The sequence below is a fragment of the Pelecanus crispus genome, chromosome 7, assembly GCF_030463565.1.
Source record: "Pelecanus crispus isolate bPelCri1 chromosome 7, bPelCri1.pri, whole genome shotgun sequence".
Lineage (NCBI taxonomy): Eukaryota > Metazoa > Chordata > Aves > Pelecaniformes > Pelecanidae > Pelecanus > Pelecanus crispus.
In genome coordinates, this window is record NC_134649.1 from 51,057,447 (window position 1) to 51,078,664 (window position 21,218).

The window sequence follows — 21,218 nt, forward strand, 5'->3', positions numbered from 1 at the left end:
GTGTCACCAGCTTCAGTCAAGAGAAAGATTGAAGGATGCATTCCCAAAAAACACAGTGAATTCTTCCTTAACGGTCCCTGGTGATTCAACCAACTTCAAGTTTGGAAACAGTGTCTGAAAATAATCCAGTGGTTTCTGAGAGATAAACTCCCACACATATAAACGCCCTTCACGAGGGCCAGAGGACCCTTCTGTTCTGTAAAGCACTGGGGAAAAAAAAGAAAAAAAGAAAACAAGAAACAGAGCTCACCCCCAGCACGCCCACGGGAACAACTTTGCTCTGGGGTTCACCTTCCCTTGCTCGCAAACCACCAGCGAACCCTGCAGAAGCGGGCAGGACGAGGTCCGGCCACGGTCACAACGCAGCCGTCACGACGCAGCCCTCGTGCCGTGGCCCGCTGGGGCAGCGGTGCCCCGGGGCTGCCGGCGGGGACGCCGCGATGCTGGGGGCACAGCCCTTCTCCCCGGCAGGGAGCCCCCCGGTCAGCCCCCATGGCTCCGGCACGGGGCACTCGGCCCCTGCGCCCAGGGCACAGGAGAGGCTCATCGCGCTTTCCCACACACCCGCATCCGTGTTTACCAGGGAAGGTGGGGCAGAAGCAGTCGTGGCCCCGGGATGGCAGGCGATGGGGCTCAGCCACTGTCGGGGCTCAGCCCCGGGCACAGCTCAGCACCACGCAGCCATCGCTCACTGCCCCTGCCCCCATGGGATGGGGAGAGAATCGGAGGGGTGAGAGGGAGAAACACTCCTGGGCTGAGATAAGAACAGGTTAATCATTGAAATAAAGTAAAATAAAATAATAATAATAACAATATAATAATAATAGTAATAACAGTATCCAAAGCAAGTGATGCCCAATGCAATTGCTCCCCACCCGCCGACCGATGCCCAGCCAGTTCCCAGCAGCGATCGCTGCTCCCCGGCCAACCCCCCCAGTTTCCATACTGCCCATGACGCCGTATGGTATGGAATGGCCCTTGGGGCAGTTGGGATCAACTCTCCTGGCTGTGCCCCCTCCCAGCTCCTTGTGCCCCTGGCAGAGCAGGGGAAGCTGAAAAGTCCTTGACTGGCATAAGCAGTGCTGAGCAACAACTAAACCATCAGCGTGTTATCAGCGTTATTCTCCTACTAAATCCAAACCACAGCACTGTGCCTGCTACTAGGGAGAAAATGAACTCTATCCCAGCCAAAACCAGGACAGCCACGTACTGGAGGAGAGGGCTAAAAGACTTTCAGGTGCTGCCTAGTTTGGATTTGTGCCCTGCTACCCAGACGGCTATTTCCACCACCCAAAGGGCTCTGCAGGGTTGTCCTTTGTTCTACTTCAGCTTCCCTGTTCTGGCTTCATCTACCCCCGTAGAGACCCCACGGCACACTTTGGGTGCATCTACACCAGTCCAAGTTATTAGCACAGACACCTCCCTTCTTGCTATCCACTTCTCCCCAGCCCTTGCACGGAGACCTCAGCCGGAGCAGCTCAGCTCTGCGTTTCTCTCTCATCAGGCACAGGGATGCTGAGAGCAGCTCATTGGTTTCAGAGACTGAAGCAGCAGCCGGTTCTGCAGCAGGACACGGCTCTGCTCCGGGGCCGTTTTCCCCCGGGAGCAATAAGCTGTGCTAACTCGTTAGCACAAGCAGCTTTGATGCTGTAACGTTGCAGAACGCTGCTCCAGTTGATGCCAGGCACAACAGGACCCGACTCAGCGCAGGTGAAGCCGCAGCAGCAGCCGCGCGCCCACGGCTCTCAGCGCATCTCTCAGGGAAGGCACAACTCCCGTGGGGACAGAGTTGGGCCGCCAGCCACATCCAAATACTTCCCCTGACCTCGGCCACTGATCTTTAATAAATCTTTACTGGGGCTAATTTAATCTTCAGCCAGAGCTCCGGGGCCTGGAGGGAGCTTTCTTTCGGCACAGCCAGGACGGGGCAGCCCGGGTGCACCCGTTCCCATTGCTCCGGCAGCGCTGGGGATGCGCAGCCCCTTCCCTGGCTCAGCCGCGCCGCAGACCCCGTGAGCAAACCTGCTCCAGAGGCTCGGCCGCGGACAGGCACGGGGAAGCCCACCAGCCCCTGCCATCCCCACACGCCAGCCTCCCAGGGTGGCTTTCTGCCGTCCCCCGTCCCAGCGGGGAGCATCGCCCTGCGACGGCTGTGTGCACACACACGAGCGCACACACATACACACACACAAGCATCTTTTCCGAGCTCCCCCTGCACCCAGAGCAGCCCCGCGACGGGAAGGACGTGACCAGGGATGAAACGCGACCGGGGAGGCAGCCACAGGCCCAGCCGCTGCCGAGTTCTTGCACCGTTTCAGCCATGAGGCTGCACGGGCTTTCAGCTGGGCCAGGCTCGGTACACGCCAGCTCCGTGTCAGGAGAGGAGGAAACACACAAACGTGGATTTTTGATTTCTCATGCTCCCTCCAAAGCCTATGGGTCTGGCCACAGCTTGAGGCTGTGAGGAGGAATGAAGCAGCAAACTGAGGACAAGCAGCCATCTCTGGAGCTCCTGCTCCTGGAGAAAAGGAGAAAAGTCCCCAAAGCAGTGGTGTTTTGCCAGCTGCAGTTTTGACCCAGAAAACCAGACTCAGCACAGCTTTGGCAAAAACCTCTTTTTTTTTTTTACCTGAATGCCAAGAAAGGAAGACACAGATACATGATTTTACCTCCACCTCCTTTTTTTATCAGGTGGCTCATCTCCAAAGACGTGACACCCTCCAGCGAGAGGCATCAGCAAGACCCAGCGCACAGCCACCCCCGACACCACCATCGCTTCCAAGCTGCAGGAGCTCCGGGGAGAGCAGCTGCTCGGGTCCCAGCTCAGGAGGAGGTGGCCGGGCTCCCTGCAGCCCCCGGCTCCGCGCCCCGCACATCGCAGCAAAGCACCGAGCTGGAACAGAGCGACTGGGCGCGCCCCGACCTGGTCCAGCACTCGAGTCGGCTTCCAGGGCACCGCGGGCATCCTCAGGCCGCAGGTTCCTCCCGCTCCCAAAGCCCGCGTTGTTCTGATGGGCTTCCCCGTCCCAGACCTGGCACGCTCCCACGGTGCGAGGAACGTAGCAGCTGCGTGTGGTAATCTCTCCGATATACCCGACTGGGAAGTACTTACACATATTCGTGTGTATTTTTAACGTGAGAGGGAAAGCAACACATATGTAAGCGCGCAGTAGTGTGGAAAGTTAATTTAAATGCAAATGCTGCATTTGCCCCAGAGGAATTAATTAATACGCTCAATATTGTTTATACTTAAAGTTAATGATTATTACCACTTCAGCCAGGTAGCTAGACCTGTTGGAGAGAAATGGCTCAGGTCTTAGTTTTCAGCTAAGCAGAAATACGCTCAGATGTGGCCACCTGGCATTTCAGACAGGCACCGAATGCCTAATGACGGGGCAGGCGTCCGCGGGGCCCGCGCAAACACCCGATCAGCACACCGCAAGCAGCCACGCGTGCACGGAGTCGCTGTGGGCGAGGAACGCGCCGTTTCCTCTGCCAGCCTGGGCGTTAGCCCTCCTTCTGCAAACCCAGCGCTGGCCGGAGCTCATTGCACGGGCACAAGCACGTGCTGCTCTGAAACAACGGCCCCACGCCGCGGCTGCAAACAAGGTACCCGTGGTCATTATGCTGCCAGAAAAGAGGCATTGCTCAAGCTGACGGCGTGTGCCCCAAGGAGCGCTTAGCATCGCACGGGCATCATTAACGAGAACGACCGCAGGTGCACTGCAGAGAGGAACGTAAACCTTCACACTCAGGAGCATCATCCAGCTACCAATTACATGGATATTTAGAGAGTTACGGACCCTTCCTGAAGGCAGACTGCTCCGTAGCCGTCGATTATCGACACCTCTGACAGCACCTTCCTCGGAAGCAACCGGCGCTTAGTGCAGAAAGCGGAGCGGAAGGGGAGCACGCGGAGCAGCCCGGTTCACACGGCCGCAGCTGCCGGCGAATGGAGAAGGGGAAAAGCAGGGCTGCGGAGCGCTGCGAATTGCTCCCTCGTCCCCACGCGAGGCCTCCGCGGGCAATGCAGGCGGGACGGCGTGGCTCTGCGTGGGCCGCAGCCGCGCCAGCCCCATGCATGGGGGGCTGTTGCCACCTGCCGGCAGCCCACGGGGACGCGGGGCCCACGGGGACGTGGCAGCCCACGGGGACCTTCCTCTTGGTCTGGGGCAAGCGCTCACCGAGAGAAGCCGCCAAGCAGCAGCCTTCGCCTCGCCCGTGCGTGGGGAGAGGGTGGGCGAGCAGCCCCGGCCGGAGCAACGCTGGCAGCCTGGGGCCAGCCCCGTGCTCCCCCTCTGGGGCTGTGCCCAAAGCCGCACTAATTACCTGCAAGCAAAGCCGTGCTAATTAACCATAAGAAGGGACGGGTGGGCTACTGCCCTCTGGAGATGCAGGTCAAGCCCCACCTGCGGCTGAGCCAACCCACTCCCCATTAAGGTGCCAGGCAAACACTGCAAAAATATTGCCAGCTCAGCTTCTGCAGCTGCTGCACATCAGGATGGACTGAAGAAACCAGGGGTGGACTGAAGAAACCAGGGAGGTCTCTGCTCCCCTGCAATGCCAGGACGGGGAGGAAAGCGAAGCCAGGAACCAGCAGAAGAAAAAACAATGGAAAGAAACATAATACAGCCCTGAGTAAGCTGCCAGCCGCAGCCCCGCGCCAGCTCGGGCGTGAAGCGCACTCTGGCTTTACTGGAGCTGTTTATTTAGAGATGGAGCTTTTCCACTCAGCAGCTGGAAACACGACCCAGAGCTGCCGCTCTCCCGGGCAGACCGTGATTGTTACTGCACAGGGCAGGGAAGGGTGCTCTGACCACGCAGCAGCGCTTTGCGCCCCGGCAGTCTGCGCCGGCAGCCCGGGAGGGGCCGCGGGGAGGGCAGAGCCCGGCGGCAGGGACCAAGGGTCCCCCGTCTCCCCAGGCTGCAGCATCGCTGCTTTGGGGGGACCCCTCCCCACCTTGCTGGCCCCCGAGCCGGGCCGTGGGACGGTTTCTGCCTCGCAGAGATCACTGATGAAGGCTGGAAGTTGATGTCTGCAGCACCATGCGGTGCAGCGGTCAGCAGCGGCGATCAATCAGGAAGAATTATAACAAGGACTGTATCAAGAATGTAGAGGGATGGGATGGAATTAAGCATTAATAGCCACCCATCGCTCAAGCTCGTCTCTTAGCAGCGCACTTGACTGAAGCCATACAAGACCTACGTGCAAGGCAATCTGCGGGCTAAATAAACCACCCCCGGCTCTCCAGATCGCGGTGTAACGCCGTGGCAGCCGGGCGCTCCCCGCAACGTCAGGCAGCTGAGGGCTCACGCCGGGGCCGGTGGCCGCTCGAGCGGCACCAGCTGCCGCCCAGCTTCGCAGCGACTGCGGCGGGAGGCAGCCCCGGTGCCAGCCCTGCGCCAGCGGCACCGCGTCCAGCGGCCTGCAGTGAGCCCCACCGCAGCAGTGGGTTTGTTGCTCCAAACCGGCCTTAGCAAAAGTAAATTTATAAAGCTGCCTATATCCTCAGCCCGGGAACTGAAGTCCAACCTTAAACCTGGAGCCGTAGCATCAGGCAACGCAAACGGCAGCGAATGAGCAAGAACCGGGAATAGCCCCAAAGAGGCAAACGGTGCGGGTTTGCCGTGCCGCTGCGGTGGCAGCAGGCGCAGCCTGATGCGACAGCCGGGCAATGCCCCGGTTCTGATATGACCCGCGTTGCTCCGGAAGCGCCTCGTTCCCCTCTTCCAAAGCACCACGTCCAACGCTTTAAGGCCGTGATTTCCTGGTACCAGCAAACCAGGGTGCCCCGTTCCCTCCTCCCCTGCCCGGGGGCAAGGGCACAAACCTGCCAGCTCGCCCTGCACGGCCGCGGCGGGGCCCAGCCTCCCCTCTGGCGCTGCCGGCGCCGCACGTTGCAAACGAGCAGCCCCTGCAGTTGCTCTGTTTGTGGTGGGGTTTTTTTGCTTCTGTGCGTTCTCATCATTCCAGCTGCTGAGCAGATGCCCTCTGCAAAGCCGGCTTCTTCCAGGTATTTAGCCTGGTTCCTGTAGGTTTCCAAAAAGATAAATAAAATAAGGTATGAAGCCTCTCCCAGGCTGGAGAGGCAATGCCCTCCCCACCCTCAAATTTATAACCTTTCCTATTCAAGGTTTAGCCAAAACTGGGTCAAGGTGGCCACCCCAGGGGTAATGAGACAGAGCTGTAGCCCATCACACTGATTCTCTCCTGAGCTATCCTTAAGGATGTTACCCTTTACTTTTCATTAAAAACACACTGTTCCCCAGCGTGAAACACGCTGTTTGGTGCCGCGTGCATGGCAGCACGCGCTCTGCTTGGAGGTCAGCTCCTGCCACGGGGCCCAGTGACGACGGCCGCAGCTCCCAGCGCCCATTCAACATCCCGGTGACGGCACCGAAAGCCTCGCTGTCAGGGGAAGAAAGGATAAAGAGCTTCACATAGCCTGTATTTGTTAGGAGGGCTGGGGAACAGGGGCTTTTAATTGGAAATCAATTATCAATTTACTGGCAACGATGTTTACTCTCAGGCAAAGGCTTCGTTTGGCTCATTCAGTGCCAGTGTTACTGTGGGCACCTTCTCAACTCGGAGGGAGCCCAGCAGAGGAGTAATTTGAACGCAGGATGGCCCTTTGACGAAACCAGCAGTGCACGTGCATTAGGAAAACTGCTTCCTTACGTTGCTTTACTTTATCTGCTAATAAATCTCACGGGCTAAAGCCGCCGTGCCGCAAGGGGCTGCACGTTGAGCGCAGAGCCCTGGGTGAGGCGTGACCCGGCGTGGCGGGGGGCTGCTGGCCAGGCCGTGGCCGATGCTGGGGGCTGGCAGGGCCGGGCAGGGCTGTGCCGCCCGGGCACCTCCGCAGCTGGAGGCCGGTGGCACCGCGGGGCCGAGCCATCGGGCTGCGACGGGCGATGTCCTCCTGCGCTCGCCACGGTTTTCATACCCACTTAGCTGGCTCTCCTTAACTCTTTAAAAGCGAACGCCGGGCCAGTCCGAAGGCTGCGTGGCAGGGATCCGCCGCAGGAAGGGCCTTTGCTGTCTCCGGCTGCACGGCCTCCTGAGCCCCCTCGCTCCTTCCCTTTGGGAGGGGGTAATCGCTCTTGTCCTGCTTGCCACAGAGCGAGCGCTAAATCGTCTTTGTTTTAAGCTCATTTTGACATCTGCTTTTGTCTGACATCGCTCGTGCCCTGCAGGCACGCGGCCCCTTCCTGGGGGGACGGGGCTGGGGGTTCCCCGCATGGAGGGGCTGGCAGCAGCGGGGGGAGACACTTGGATTCGGTTTTCCAGCAGGCATGGACCAGGTGAAGCAGCTCTGGCTGCTCGGCGGCCGCCAGCGGGTATTTGTGGGGAGGGGGCAGCTGTCGCTCGCTGACGGCAGCGGGCAGAGGATGGAGGCACGGGGTCCCCGGTCCCGGAGGGGCTGCACCAGGGAGCCACGTCTGCGGGGGGGGGGCAGCAGGTAGACCCCTCCAGGGCAGAGCCGCTCGAGGGGGACCGGTGATGGAGGAGAGGAACGACCCCTGAGGAAAACCACCCTTTGATGTGAGAATAAGGGAGCCGTGGCTGATCTCCGTCCCTGGGGAGCCTACGGGCGTGAATGCGCTCACGCGGTGAGCAGCTGAGGGACGCGAGAGCACCGTGCTGTGGCCCCCCTCTCCGCCCCCTCACCGATAATTAACATCTGTATGATCAGCTTTCGAAACAAAAAAGGAAAAAAGGAAAAATAAAAAAGGAAAAAGAAAAAGAAGCCTACTCCTTCAACACCTCACTGTCAAAGCCGCCCTGCGCTTTTTGAGAGCAGTACCGACCTGACGCTCCTGCAGAGGCGAGCACCGATGCGCTGCACTGCTGGAGGGGCTCACGGCGCGAAGGGTTGGGGAAAAACGTGCAGCAGTGACAGGAGATCGAGTCTTGACCCCCCCCAAACACACCGAGGGCGAGCAGAGGGGCAGCGGGGATGCTGAGCCCCGCTCCTCTTGGGCGATCGCCCCTACCCACCACCCGAAGGCTGCGCGCCGCAGCGGCGCGGTCCCGCCGTCTGCGCTCCGCTCGGCGTCACCTTACCGAGCTGGTGTTGCTCCTAAGGCACAGAGGCGCCGGGGAGCTCAGGCAGGCAGAGGAGAAGGCGAGGCCTCTCCGGAGCAGACACAGAGCAGGGAAGGGAGAGCAGGCCTCTCCGGAGCAACATGGAGCAGGGAAGGGAGAGCAGGTCTCTCCGGAGCCGCTCCTCGGCTGCCGTCCTCAGCCACCCCGATTCCCCGCCCGAGGCAGCCTTCCCCCGTGGCAAGCGATGAAGCACCCCAGGGCCTTCTGGCCTAGCAGGGTTTGCAAAGGTTTGCGGTTCCTGTGCCCGGGGCTGGGGGAGCACGGAGCGGCCCTTCCCCACCAGCCCTCGCCCCAGGACTTCAACGCACTCGTTCAGCATCTTCCGCAGCCTTTAATTACTGCCGCTTCAGGGCAGCGAGCTTCCAGGCCAAGATTTGTTTGAAATAGAATAATGTTCCCATTGCTTCTACCTAAATGCATTTTAAATAAAATTTAAAAGAAGAAATGACACCTCTGAAATGTGGGGTACATCTCGGCTGCTGTAGATCAGCACAAGTCCTCCCACACCAATGGAAATGGGCAAATTTACACCCCCTTGGAGACGTTTTGGGTGTTGGTTTTTTTTTTTAATTGGCCTACATCTCTCTTCCCTGCGTATTTTCACCATATGCCCAGGGCTGAGAGGAAAGAGCCCATCTGTGCTCTCAGCGGTTCACCTAAACAAACACAGCAGAACACACGAAGTCGGCCACGGCGAGCGACCGCCGGCCTGGCTCGCGGCTACGGGGAGCGGCAGCCAGGAGACAGAGCCGCCGGCACCGGGACGGTGCTGCGGGGCCGCTGCACGGCGGCTCTGGGAGCACCCCGGCCACCGCCTCCGACCGGGAGCGCGGGGAGCCAGGGACGGGGAAGCCGCAAGCACGGGCGCAGGCACGGGCAGGGGTGCAGGCAGGGCTGCCGGCCCACGCGGCTCCCGGAGGCGGCGAATATTCCAAAAGCACAGCCAACGTTTTTGAGAAAAGTTAAGCAGTTTTATTCAACGGGATGAGTCCACGCCCAGCCAGTGGCTTCATCTACACGGCGTCATCAGCGTACATGACAGAGGACCCACTCGGACACTCAGCTGAACGGCATCTCACCACACGTTACAGAGACAACACCAGAGGAGGAGGAGGAGCGGTACAAAGGGCGGGCAGCCAGCGGTTTCCTACGGCTTCCCGGCGTAACCAAACCCATCCCCACCAGACTACGCAGCCCAGCCACTCGGAAGCAGATCGGACTCAGGACACCTACTGCCACACCGTGAAAACCACAACACTGCTAGTTAAATAACACCGTCCGGGGTTTACAAAAATGACCTACCAGGGGTACTGCAGCCTAAGGGAGAAAGCGCACCGCCATCACCGCCCCGGGGACCGACGCGCTCGCGCGCGCTGCTGAAGCGTCTGTACGGAGAAGAGACGGCGTGGGCGCCGTTGCTTGGGAGCCGGCGCCGTCGGAGGCGATGCCGAGCCCCGGGGAAGGCGGATGCGCCAAGCAAGCGTCCCGCGGCGCGGCGGGACGGGAGGCGGCAGGCCCACGGGGAGCCGAGCCGGGGGCTGGCGCTCGCTCTGCACAGCAGAGAAACAACCGCTCCGCCAAGACGCCCTCCCCTCGGCTGCCGCGTGCCCGCCGCTCCCTCCGGCCCCTCGCCCGGCGGGGCCCCGCCGCCCGCTCACGCCGGCTGCTCGGCCATAGGCGCTCACAGCGAACGCTCTGTGAGCTCTCTGAAGCCCGCAGCCTTCACACCTTTGCAGAGGTATCGAGGATCAGGGCAGAGTCACTCATGAAACACGAGTAGGTTCCAGTTGTGACACTCCTACAATGGACGTGTTTCGGTTTTGTGCCAAGTTAGCTTACAGAAAAATACATTTCTTCCCTTAAATTTACAGTAGTTAAAACTACAATTTGAATACCATATTAAAAAGGGGTAGTTTATTCTTCAACAAAACGTCTTGGTTTTCTTTTCTTTAAAAAAAAAAAAATTAAAAAAGGACTTTAAAAGCAATCACCCCCAGCACAACGCAACTGTACAAAGGAAATCATGATGTGTACAGCTCCTAGGACATTAACTCCAAGCATTTGTTCTGGTGCTCAAAAAGGCACTTAAAGATAAGAAAACAATTGTATTAAAAACCCACAACAAAAGGAAAACAAAGGAAAATGAAAGGCAATAATTTAATAGAAAGACACTGGAACTTGTACCGTATCTTCAGAAGTAAGAACAGAGGGGAAAAAAAAAACCCTAATAAACATCGCTTTGCTATCAAGTCATCTCTGAAAGCATATAAAAAACCCAGAAAACTACCAAAGTGAATGTTCTCCAGGAACTAAATGGAAAAAAAAAAAAAAATTGCTGGCAACGAATACACAGCTCTCGTGCCAAATGGGTTTCTTCCCTCCCCTAAAAGCACATTTGCTGGTTCATTACTAGACCAGACTGACAGACGGTTCCAACATCTGCTGCCCGCAACGACAGAGGCATTGACCTCAGGGTTAGCCCAAGTTAGGAACGGGGGGAAAAATGATGAAGAAAAATAAACATCAATATGAACTAATTGTGGTAATTACAGATGTCAACAATTAACAGACGAGTACATAAACACCATTTCCCCTTACAGCATTATACGGAGGAACAATGACAGAACCACCACGTACAGTACTTCTCCCCCACCGTACACTGAAAGGTTAGCTTTGCGGCTTTGTTTTTTTATTTCTTTTTTTTTTATTATTATTATTATTGGGTTTTATTTTTACATTGAGCTACTTACTAAGTGCAAAGATTTGGTGAGTGGCATCGGCTTTCATCTAATCTTAGCCTATTTTTTGTACAGTTCACATGTTAACAGTTACTTTCCAGCATTTAAGCAAGTACAGCAATATATACACGGACCGGCAGCGGCAGGAGCGGGCGGCGTGGGAGGGACACATGCTTGCGCGCTGGGCACGGGAACCAACGCCGGGTTTGCGACGCCAGGTCCGCACCCGGTGCGGGGGCACGGGGCGGCCGAGGCGCGCGGGCGCGTTGCGGGTGGGCTCCCCGCGGGCAGGCTCCCCAGCCGAGACGCTGGCTGCGGTGGGAGCGGTGGGCTCAGCCATCGCGGCCGGCACCTCCGCTGTCTTCTGGAAGGCAGGCTGCTCCTCTGGCCGCGGGCGAGCGGGCGTCTGCAGCGGCGCTGGAGAGAAGAGGAAGATGAAGGGGGGAACACAAAAGAAGCCCTGGGCAGGAGCAGGTGACGCTGGATGAGGCAGGAGGGCTCGCTAGCGTCCTTGCCCAGGGACAGACGGAAGAGCAGAAAGCAGAGCTAGCGGGAAGGAAGGATGAACATTTAGGAGCCGTTAGCACGGCTTTTCTACGCAGCTGAGAGACTCACGACGGCCCGTTTCACGCTGGGGTTGTACGTGATCATGTGGAAGTGACCAAATTAAACTACGGGTCATTGCGTGTAAATCTGTACAAGAAGGAAAAAAAAAAACCTGCAGGAGAAGCACAGAGTGTCTTGAATTCAGCGCTTACAGAAGAGACTCGATTATCAAAGTACCATGCAATCCCCAGCTCTTTCTGCATATTTTTTTTTTCTCTGGGTTAAATGTTCAGAGGAAAAACAAAATGTAGATTCTTTTGCATAAACTCAAACTGTTGTATTATATAGTACAGTACAGAAAGTGCAAAATATCACCCCATCAGATCGGTTCCGCATCTGATATGGTCAAATATGGCTCATGCTTTTCATGCAAAAAGACACAATCTGAATCAAGACCCTCCTGTACTGCTGTGCAACTTCAAATAAAGGAACGCTGTTGTACCAAAGCCTCCTCACCTGTTTAGTCCTATCTGTCAAGATGCCATCAGGTTTTTTTAAAAAACAAGAAAAAAAAAAAGAGAAGTGTGTGAGGAAAGGGAAATGAAGCATCTCAAAACTGTAAGGTACTCTATTTAGGCTTTACCACAGGTTTGTCACTAGTCCTTGTTCATTCCGAAATCTTCAAGAAAATCAGTGTTCTGCGGACCCCGCGGTGCAGGCGGGGCAGCGCTGTGCCCAGTGCAGCAGCTACGTCCTCCTCCCTGCGCGAAGCCAACGGAGCACACCTCGTTTTCCGTCCCCGCTCCTGCCGGGTGCTGCTGGCCGGGGCGTCACGGCGCACGCGAAGGCATCTCGGGATCCAGCTTGAAAAGACGCTCCAGCCAGCCCAACACCCACTGTCATTTACGAATTTCCAGCTCTTCTCCATAGGCCAGTAGTGAACAAAACCCACTGTATCCCCCCCTCCCACTTTTTTTAAGTGCCAAGAGGTGCAGAAAATAAATTCCAGGATTGACCTTGTATTGCTCGATGCACAGCTGCTATGTACCTCCACGCACACACACGCACACAAATAGCCTGCAAAAAAACCCAAATCAACCCAACATCTCTGGAGAGGACATTTCAGAGCCAGTTTCTGAGGTAAATCTACTTTTTTAAAAAAGTCACCGAATTCTGTACACTTTTTTTTTTTTTAATATATACTTCTACATACAGCATGTATTCTCCAGTGCCAACACGTAGACCCGCCGTCTCCTCCTGCCGTAGGACTGCAAGCTTGGGGAGTGTTTCTGCATGGATGGGGGTGTGTGCACACATATGTACATACACACACACACACGTATGTACAATCGACTACCAGGCATAGGCTACGCACTTGCTTCCCTTTTGGAGAGGTTCCTTTTGAACATGGTTTTGACTTCCCGCTTGGCCGAGCGAGGCTTTGCCGAGCTGCCGGCCCCGCTCCCACCGTCCAGGCGCTGGCTGTCCCCGCCGTGTTCCCCGCGCCCCAGCCTACATGGTGCCCGATTTATCCGCCGAGCTGCTGGGGAAGAGCTTCTCGGTGGGGGTGACGGCGGGGCTGCCCACCCCCGAGCTGCTGCTGCTGCTGGAGCGGTGCTGCACCACCGGCCGCACCGGCCGCATTGGCGGGGGCCGCAGCTGAGCCCCGGCCAGCCGGGCCGACAGGGCCGGCTTGAAGGTGGTCATCATCTCCGTGGTGGAGCTGCTGCTGCGCCGCATGGCAGCGTCGGGGTCCCGGATCAGGATGGTGTGGAGGGGGCTGGCGGGCTCCGAGTTGGCAGCGCCCATCGGGGGGTTCTTCATGGGCTCCAGCGTGTCCAGGACCACGTCGGGGGCCTGCTTGGCCGTGTTCTGCCTCTCCAGCTCCCGCAGCTCGTTCAGTGCCGTGCTCATGGTCTTCTCGATGTCCTGCAAACACCACCGACAAAGGGGTGTCAGCACTGTGCCACAGCATCGCCCCGCTCTCCTGCACCCCACCCCGCAGAGAGGCCCCCCGCCCTGGCACCCATGTCTGTGGTGGGGGGTCTCTGACCTAAGACAGAGCCTCCAGGCAAAGCAGGAGCTTTAGGAGAAGACAAAAGCCCAAACTCTGGCAACGCAAAGGTGCCCCACATCTCCCTAGTCAACAGGAGTCTGGTGGCCAGCTCCAAAGGGAGCAAACCCTGAGCACCATGAGCAACGCGGTGACGGCAGCCTGTCCATGTCTCCAATGAGGCAGGACATCTCCACACTCCCCCGCAGCACTGAGGCTGTTTTTTTCCCCAAAAAAGGAGGCCCTGCAGCTTCCATCAGATGTACGGGACCTCTGCTGTCCCTCTGCCTACAGGGCAATGGTGCGCGTGGGGCAGAAACGCAGAGGGACGTATGCAGAGCGAGCAGCATGATGGCAGCTCGCCGTAAGTAGGAGAGAGGCGGCGACAAGGCCGCAGGGGAGGCAGCCGGGGTGGGACCAGCCCCAGCCCCTCACCGCCTGCCCACCCTGGGTCGTGTCTCCTAGGCACGGCCTCCGTGGGTCTGTCCACGGAGATCCTCCAGAGGGTGAACCCAGTTCAACTAGAAGTGCCCGTTTAAAGTAAATTAACTAAATTAGTGCTGATCGTCTCATTCAGAAATAGGGGCCCTAGTTTGCCTTCACTTAAATCCACCTTAACTGAATTAAGGCCACTAACTCAGAAGGGGACCATCTGAAAAGTGATTTAAGGTAACAGAATCGGTCGTTTCAAAAGCAGCTCTAGTTAACTCTCCTGCTGTCCTAGCGTAGGTGAGCCCTTAATTTTATAATGCGTACAAAACGCTCGGTGAGCCTCAGATAATGTTCAGAGGATGAGCAGAAGGGAAATAATTATCAAATTAGCCCCAATTAATTCTATTGAGCTGCTCAAATAATGAGTGAAAATATTCCCCCAGAGCTAAGCCTCAGGACTACCAAGTCCAGCAGTCCTACAGACTTCAAGGTAAGTATTTATTTACATGAGCTGAGTGAGAATCTTTTCCAAGGTTTAAAAAAACACCAACCCAAACCCCAAAAGCCAAGGAAATTGTGGATATCGTGCTCCGTCCTCAGCATTCACCCACCCCTCTGGAGGCCCCCGGACCCCACAGCCCTGCGCCGCACGTGGGGGCCGCGGCCACGGGCACCGCGGTGGGGTCCCACGCTACCGCCCGCCAGCCGAGCACGGGGACGCCGCGCATGCTGTCATCCCCTCCCGAGGCGGGCGCGGTGCCCCAGCTCGAGCCATTGCTCGGGGCACGCGCCGAGCTGCGACCGTAACTTTGTAAACTGACCACACCAAACGCAAGCTCCATATGGACAGAGAAGCTGGGTAGCGTGCTGCAGAGCAAGAGAACAAGGAGCGCGGCTGGTGGAAAAGCAAACAGGACAGTAAGAGTTTTTCCTTTCTGCAATTACCATTAATTATCCCACTGAACGCAGCTGATTCTACCTAAAACAGCCTGCCAAACCCTGTGGCACAAGAGCTGCTCCCAGGTGGAGGGCAGCAGCCTCCCCAGCAGCTGCACCCCTCCACCTGGGCACCACCGACCATCCCACGGCTGCTCCCGCCGGAGCGTGGCACGAAGCAGACCGCCGGCAAACTGCTGCGAGAGGGGATGCTGAACAGCCCCTCCGCAGTGCTCCCAGCCCCCGGGCCCCAAACCGGCCCAACCCACGGCTGTTCGGACACACCGGCGGGGACTGCGCCTGAACTGGGGGGTCCTTGGGAGGCTGGAGAATTCTGCAGCCTGCTCCGTGAAGGACCATTCTCCGAGACGTTAACAGGTTTGGTACAACCTGACCGATACCTGGCCGGGGGCCTCCTGCCAGCGGTAGAGAGGAGACCTGCAGGCTATGCTGGAGGTAACACGAATTTAGCGAGCACCGTGGAACCGATGGCCTAATGCGATGCCGATGATGTTGCACGGCTGGAGGCATCGTATTGGGATTAGACTAACATTCTGAGGTCCTGAAGCACTGTTCTAAAAACACTGAGCACGAGTCAAATTCTGATTTGGCAAATCCACTTTTCTCCTCCTAAGCTCCTTACAGAGCGTCAGATGACGATAATGCGCTTCCCTCCCTGCAGGAGGTAAGAGCTGCCAGCGCATTCCGGTGGTGGATCGAACGTTTCTGCCTATCGTTTTGAAGAAACAAGGTTTGTGGAAGGAGGCAGTATCTTTCATTAGACCAACCGATACGGCTGGAAAAGCAGGCAAGCTGTCGGCTGCTCATTTTTATCTTTAAACCTCTGCAGCTACAACAGCACTGTAGCTCTCAAGTGTGTTGAGACGGAAGGGGCTCTGCGGCACTACCCCAGTGACTTTTAGTTCAGCCTCTCGATCCCTGGGCACCGAGAGCCGCTTCACAACCCTCTTACCTCAGCAAGCGCTTCTGCTTCTAGAGATTTCTGATCTCCGAGACTACTGTGTCTAGTCGATCCACAGGTCGATCTCAGCGGGTGGCCATCAGACAAGGCCTTCCTGTCTGGGAAATTGATGCTGCCTGCACTGCCGAATGTCGCCATTCTGCGCTTTTCAGGACTCTCAATCCTGCCCCTGTTAAGAGGTATTTTGTGGGGGCTGCTAGGGCAGGCCGCTGCTCGAGGAGGAGTGTCTATGCCAGGACCCATCCCTCGGGGCGGGCTGTGGGTGTCCCCCCCGCTTCGACGGCGAGGGATAGCTGCACCGTCAGACCTCAATCTCACTCTGAAAAGAATCCATCACAAGACTAGGTCACCGTCCATCAGATCGAAAGCGTCTGGTTGCATGCTGTAAGACAATCGCTCAGCTCTGAGAGTTCAGATCAAACCGAACGCGAGCCTTTCAGCTCCAGAAGACCAAGGCAAGAGGGAAGACAGACATTTTAGCCAGTGCCAAGAAAGGGACAGCATTGTACCTTCTTTACTTGTTAAGATCTACATTAGCAATGCACACGAAAGCCCCCTCCACGCTCACATTATTCTGCAGTGCTTACTGGAGCCTTCCCGTCTGCCTTGCCCTACACCACACACTGACTCTCCCCGCACGTGACAGCGACCACTTCTGTGTTCATAGAAAAATGAGAGTTTCCCTACCGGCCCATTACTCCCCCAAAGCCATAGTCCACAATATGATCCGTCGGAGACTGGATGTCATTCTTGGAGGAGGCTTTATCGTCCAGCAGTGGTCCGCTGCTTGCCTCGCTGTCCGCCTTCTGGCTCAGGCTGTCAGAGAAGGCATCATCCCTGGGAAAAGGAGACCGCCGTCAGTAAGAGGGCTCTGCCCCCGGAGAGAGGCTAGGGCCCAGCCACAACGTGGATCTGAACATCACCCCTCCGGCAGCTCCAGACTTTGTTAACAACGGGCTGGACCAAGGCCACCACTTCAGACAGTACCTGGAGCTTGGAAAAAGTGAACAGCACATCTCCATATCCCCCTGCGCTGTAGCCGCCATTTTAATTAATCCAGGTACAGTACTTGTAACAGAAGCAGCATCTGTGAAGGTCCCTGGGATCTGCCTACGGGCCAGGTGGGCACTGAACGATGCCAGGCCAACGCACACAGGGGGCAAGGCCCGTATTAAGCCTGGGTCATGCCACTTTGAGGAGTCAATGATAGATGGGGTTCAGGCACACTGAAGTACAGTATTTACTGCTTGGCTTTAACAGCTTCTCAACGAGAAACAGTCTGAGCCAATACACAGAGAGGCAGATGTGAACAGGTCCAGACTTCTCACCAAAGTCATTAAACCTTGTAAAGTCTGACCACCTATTTTAGTGGTCCTTGTGGTCCCGCGGTGGACCTTACGTAGCTATGTGATTTTAACGGCCTGGATCAACACACACCGCTTTACTCACATGTCTTGCACCACAATGTACTGGTGGGGTATGAGGCCATCCACACCGTTATGTCTCCCTTCCCACCAGTCTTCTGATGCCCGATGGTACAGGAGGAGCGAGGCCCCTTTCTTAAAGGAGAGCTCTCGTGGAGATCGTCCAGTGTAGTCAAATTTCGCTATGGCTTCAATCTGTTCCACTTCTGCAAAGGAGAGAAGCACAGATAGAGAAAAGCTTAGTTCAACAATCACGAGGGCACAATAAATCCTAGAAAGAGACATCTCACCAGAACAGCAGCAATGCTGCTGCCCTAGCTTCCCAAGAGCGTCTTACACCGAGTACAAACCATCTTATTTTTAGACTGATCAATTCTTTTTGTTCTTCCAGCCTTCCTGGAATTTCTCATAGACTCACAAACTGCCAGCAATTACAAAAAGCTACAAACCAGATGGAGAGTAGTTGAAATTTCCCTGGGTGCATATGGCATCGTCACCCGCACACCCATTTTCTACCTATAAAGTGGTTTCTTAGGTTACAGAACCCCATTATCCTCCAGGCTGGGATCTTGTCAAGCTGTGTCAGATACTGTGATCAAAGCCCCGCTTACCTTCTCTTCCTTTCCTTATCCTGGAGACAGTTTGGCCTGAATTATTGATGAGTAACGAATCCCCACGGAAACGACGGGGATCCCCACAGAAACGATGATACCGGCTCTGGCCAGGTAGCTGCTCGGCATCACAGCCCCACATCTGCAAACTTCCCCGGCACTCTGCCTCACCGCTTCTCCACTTTTTCTAATTTAAGCTCTACCAAACAGCGGGGACTGACAAATCCAGAGCTCAGGGCCTGAAATTCAAGAGGGCTGAGGCAGGACTTCACTTTGGGAGGTTGTGAGCACACCAGGAACCTCTGAGGCCCTGGCCAAGGGCATCACAGCGGGAGCTGCTGGTGCACCTGAAGAGAAGCCTGGCTGGCACTGAGGAGCCCGCGGAGGAGCCCAGCTCTTCTGCAAATCTGTCTCCAGCTGGGAGCACCGAAACCCAGAGAGACCGCTGCAGCAATTGCAAAGCAGCGACAGCGTTTCTCTCCGCACTGGCAGGAGCAACCTACACTCCACCTCACTTTGCTCCGAGACAGGGGTGAAAAAGCAGGCTGCCACCACCCAGCTACCTCTAGCCACTGTCGGAGCCAGCAAGCAAGCAGTTAATGTACCTTGATTGAGACACCCGATCATTTTAAACCCCACCTGGAGACTGACAGAGGGACAATGACACAGGTAAACAGGACAAACCCACTCAAGTTCCTCCAGATCTGTCATGTTCTCATTGAAACATGGAAACTTGCCCTGCTCCGTCTGCCTCGTCACTAACCACAGGCTTGGCATCAGCAGCAATCAGGATGCAACCCGTCGCTCTGCTCAGCGACAAAACCCACGCAAAAGGAGACACGGGAGGAGGACATGGGAGATGCTGCATCAGACCCCTGCCCCATTCCCCACCCGGGACAGGACAGGTCGCTTCAGCAGACTGATTTTTCCCCAGCTTAAAATACACATCCACACCAATACGAGCGGCAGGGTGCTTGGGAGCACTACAGCAGGATCCATGGAGAATGCTCTGGAGAAAACATAGCAGGGGAGGCAACCAAGGAGGGCTCTCACAGCCCTGATAAAACGTTGAGTTTCCCAGCAGGGAGAGTGCACGGGGCGAGGGAGAGGTGAAGAAGGAATATGTAAATTCACAAAATAAAGCCGCTCCTCTTCTCCGTGCTTGCACCGCAGTTAATCACCCAGAAACTCCAATCAGAGCTATTAATGTGACCACCCAAGCATAAAATTGGCTAAATGGCAGCTTGCTCTCCATCTTCCAGTCCTGTCGGCTCCTGTCTGTAGCTGAAAGCAGGCCCTGAGCCGTCCGGCCCAGCTGCGCCCTTCCCCTCCCCGCAGTGCCAGCCAGCCGGGCAAGCCCTCCTGCCACCCACCCTCGGCACGCCTCAGTGTTTTGTCGGGGCAGGACACATCCAAGGGAACAGCGGCCATCGGGAAAGCAGAAGAGGTGTTCAGCTCCCCGGCGCCCTTCCACACGGCATAGTCCTGCCATTACACGGTGTCGTGGGGTTGCACAGTCACCGCCCCTCCGCAGTGCCAGCGGGGTCTCCCGGACTCGCCCCGCAGGACACGAGAAGCGCAGCGCTTCCTCCTGCTTTGGTACCGCGTCCTGGAGCGAACACGCTTCTTCCCAGCTCTGCCAGTGCCCCCGTTTCCACACCTGCCTTTGCGATCACCGTGAGCTTCAAAGCTTTTACTGAGAGCCCGTATGTGAAACTGCAAGCTGGTTTACACAGAAGCGCAGGCAGGCACGAGCTTATGGAAAGCTGGACCTGAGCCTCCTCCAGAGCATTACGAAAGGCTGATGATGCACCCAGTTGCAAGGGATTCACACCCGGCTGCACCCATCCGCACAGTTCTGGCTCACAATACGTCCTGCTTTGCCCTCTGAAGGCGGCCAGCTCCACGGGCCTGACACGGGCAGAAATGAGCAGGCGGGTACTTCGTCACCAAAGGAAACAGAACTGACTGCAAGGAAAGCCAGGCAGCAGCTCGCTCGAATACAGGGGCATTTAGTTTCTGCCAAGGAGATGGCTGCTCGACAGGGGATGGTCCACAGCATAATGAAACCAGCTGGAAGACCCCCCTTGCTTCGGAGGGCCCCCAGTGAGCCACAGACGTTCGCTGTTTTGCCCACGGTGCATCCAAGGGCCTGGAGTGAACAGAGCTGGTCCCCCCACATCAGCCCCCTCATCTCCCCTCCTGTTCTCGTGAGCCATTTCACAGAGCGTGTCCTCACCATCGCATGGCTGCACGTATGTACACGTGACAAGGAAAAGGAAAAAAAAAGTCATATATGGGATAAATGGAATCTCATAGAACAGCTCCAAAAAAACAACCCCTGTACCCTGCCATGGAGTCAGACCACTGCGAAGGTCCATGCACATCCTGCGATGAAAACCTATAGGCAACACTTATGAATATGCATACGTGTTATCAAGCACACAGAAGCACTGTCCCCCGCTAAAGTGCCAGACGCTGGCCCAGCCCCTGACCTGACTAGGAGCGAAGTGCACGCTGCTTTCCTGCACGCACAGCTTTCCTGACACAGACCCAGTTCTCTGCCTGTGCTCACCGTCATCGCTGGTGTGCGGCTCCGTGCCGTTGTCATGGTCAACTTCATCGATGGTGCCTGGCTCGCTGTGCGGGCTGTCGCTGAAATAAAATACACCACACTTTCAAAGAAAGAATGAGATTCTGTTCCCAAGGCGCTTAGCAAAAGTAAGTTGTTGAGGGAAATTCTGGCCCCAGTGACACTTGAAAGAGTTATGGTTTTAGTTTTTATAGGACTGAGATGGTCATTTTAAATCACAGCAGATCTGTGAACTTGCTCTGAGAACAGCAGACACTCGCACCACATCCTCAGGCCCAGAACATCACGTTCTGTTGCTCATGTGTCTTACTCGTATTTAGCAAAACAAATATAAAGTGAAAACAAGTTAAAATGTTCCACTCACTCATTCACAATGAGTTTTAGTATTTTATCCTCCACTTGCATCAGTAAGGATGGTGGCAGGTGATCAGCGTCAGGGAAGATTCGGACTCAGAAATGTATAAAACTTGCAAGCGAATCAGTTCAAGTCTGATATAAATACTGGTTTGTTAAAACTCAGATCTGAATGTCCGTTTAGAACTCCAGCATCCTCCAGACAAATGTGTAACATCACTTACTCTTCTAACACAGGGGTTTGTTTATGGAGTTTTCCTATCCTGGGTATACCAACACAGGGCAATCGCACACGGCTGTCCTATCCCTGGCTAACACAAACTCTTCTAACGCTGACAAAACAAAAGGAACTGGAAGGTTCAGGTTAATTTCAGGCTAAGGGATGTCGTCCAACTTACACAATTATGATGGAATCATGGGACTTTACTCAAAAATTCCA

General features: G+C 56.1%; 1 protein-coding gene across 3 annotated transcripts in view; it reads right to left on the reverse strand.

Moving 5' to 3' along the window:
* Positions 1-12,906: 12,906 nt before the first annotated feature.
* SRGAP3 (SLIT-ROBO Rho GTPase activating protein 3) overlaps positions 12,907-21,218 on the reverse strand; it is a 131,710-nt gene continuing 123,398 nt past the window's right edge. For 2 of the 3 annotated variants that reach the window (XM_075714641.1, XM_075714640.1), the window contains exons 18-22: positions 20,408-20,487; positions 17,247-17,427; positions 16,485-16,634; positions 15,789-16,116; positions 12,907-13,323 (exon numbers count right to left, since the gene is read on the reverse strand). In XM_075714641.1, the coding sequence (XP_075570756.1) occupies positions 12,907-13,323; positions 15,789-16,116; positions 16,485-16,634; positions 17,247-17,427; positions 20,408-20,487 (1,156 nt within the window). The remainder of the gene's footprint in view (positions 13,324-15,788; positions 16,117-16,484; positions 16,635-17,246; positions 17,428-20,407; positions 20,488-21,218) is intronic. The other variant, XM_075714642.1, reaches the window with a different exon arrangement.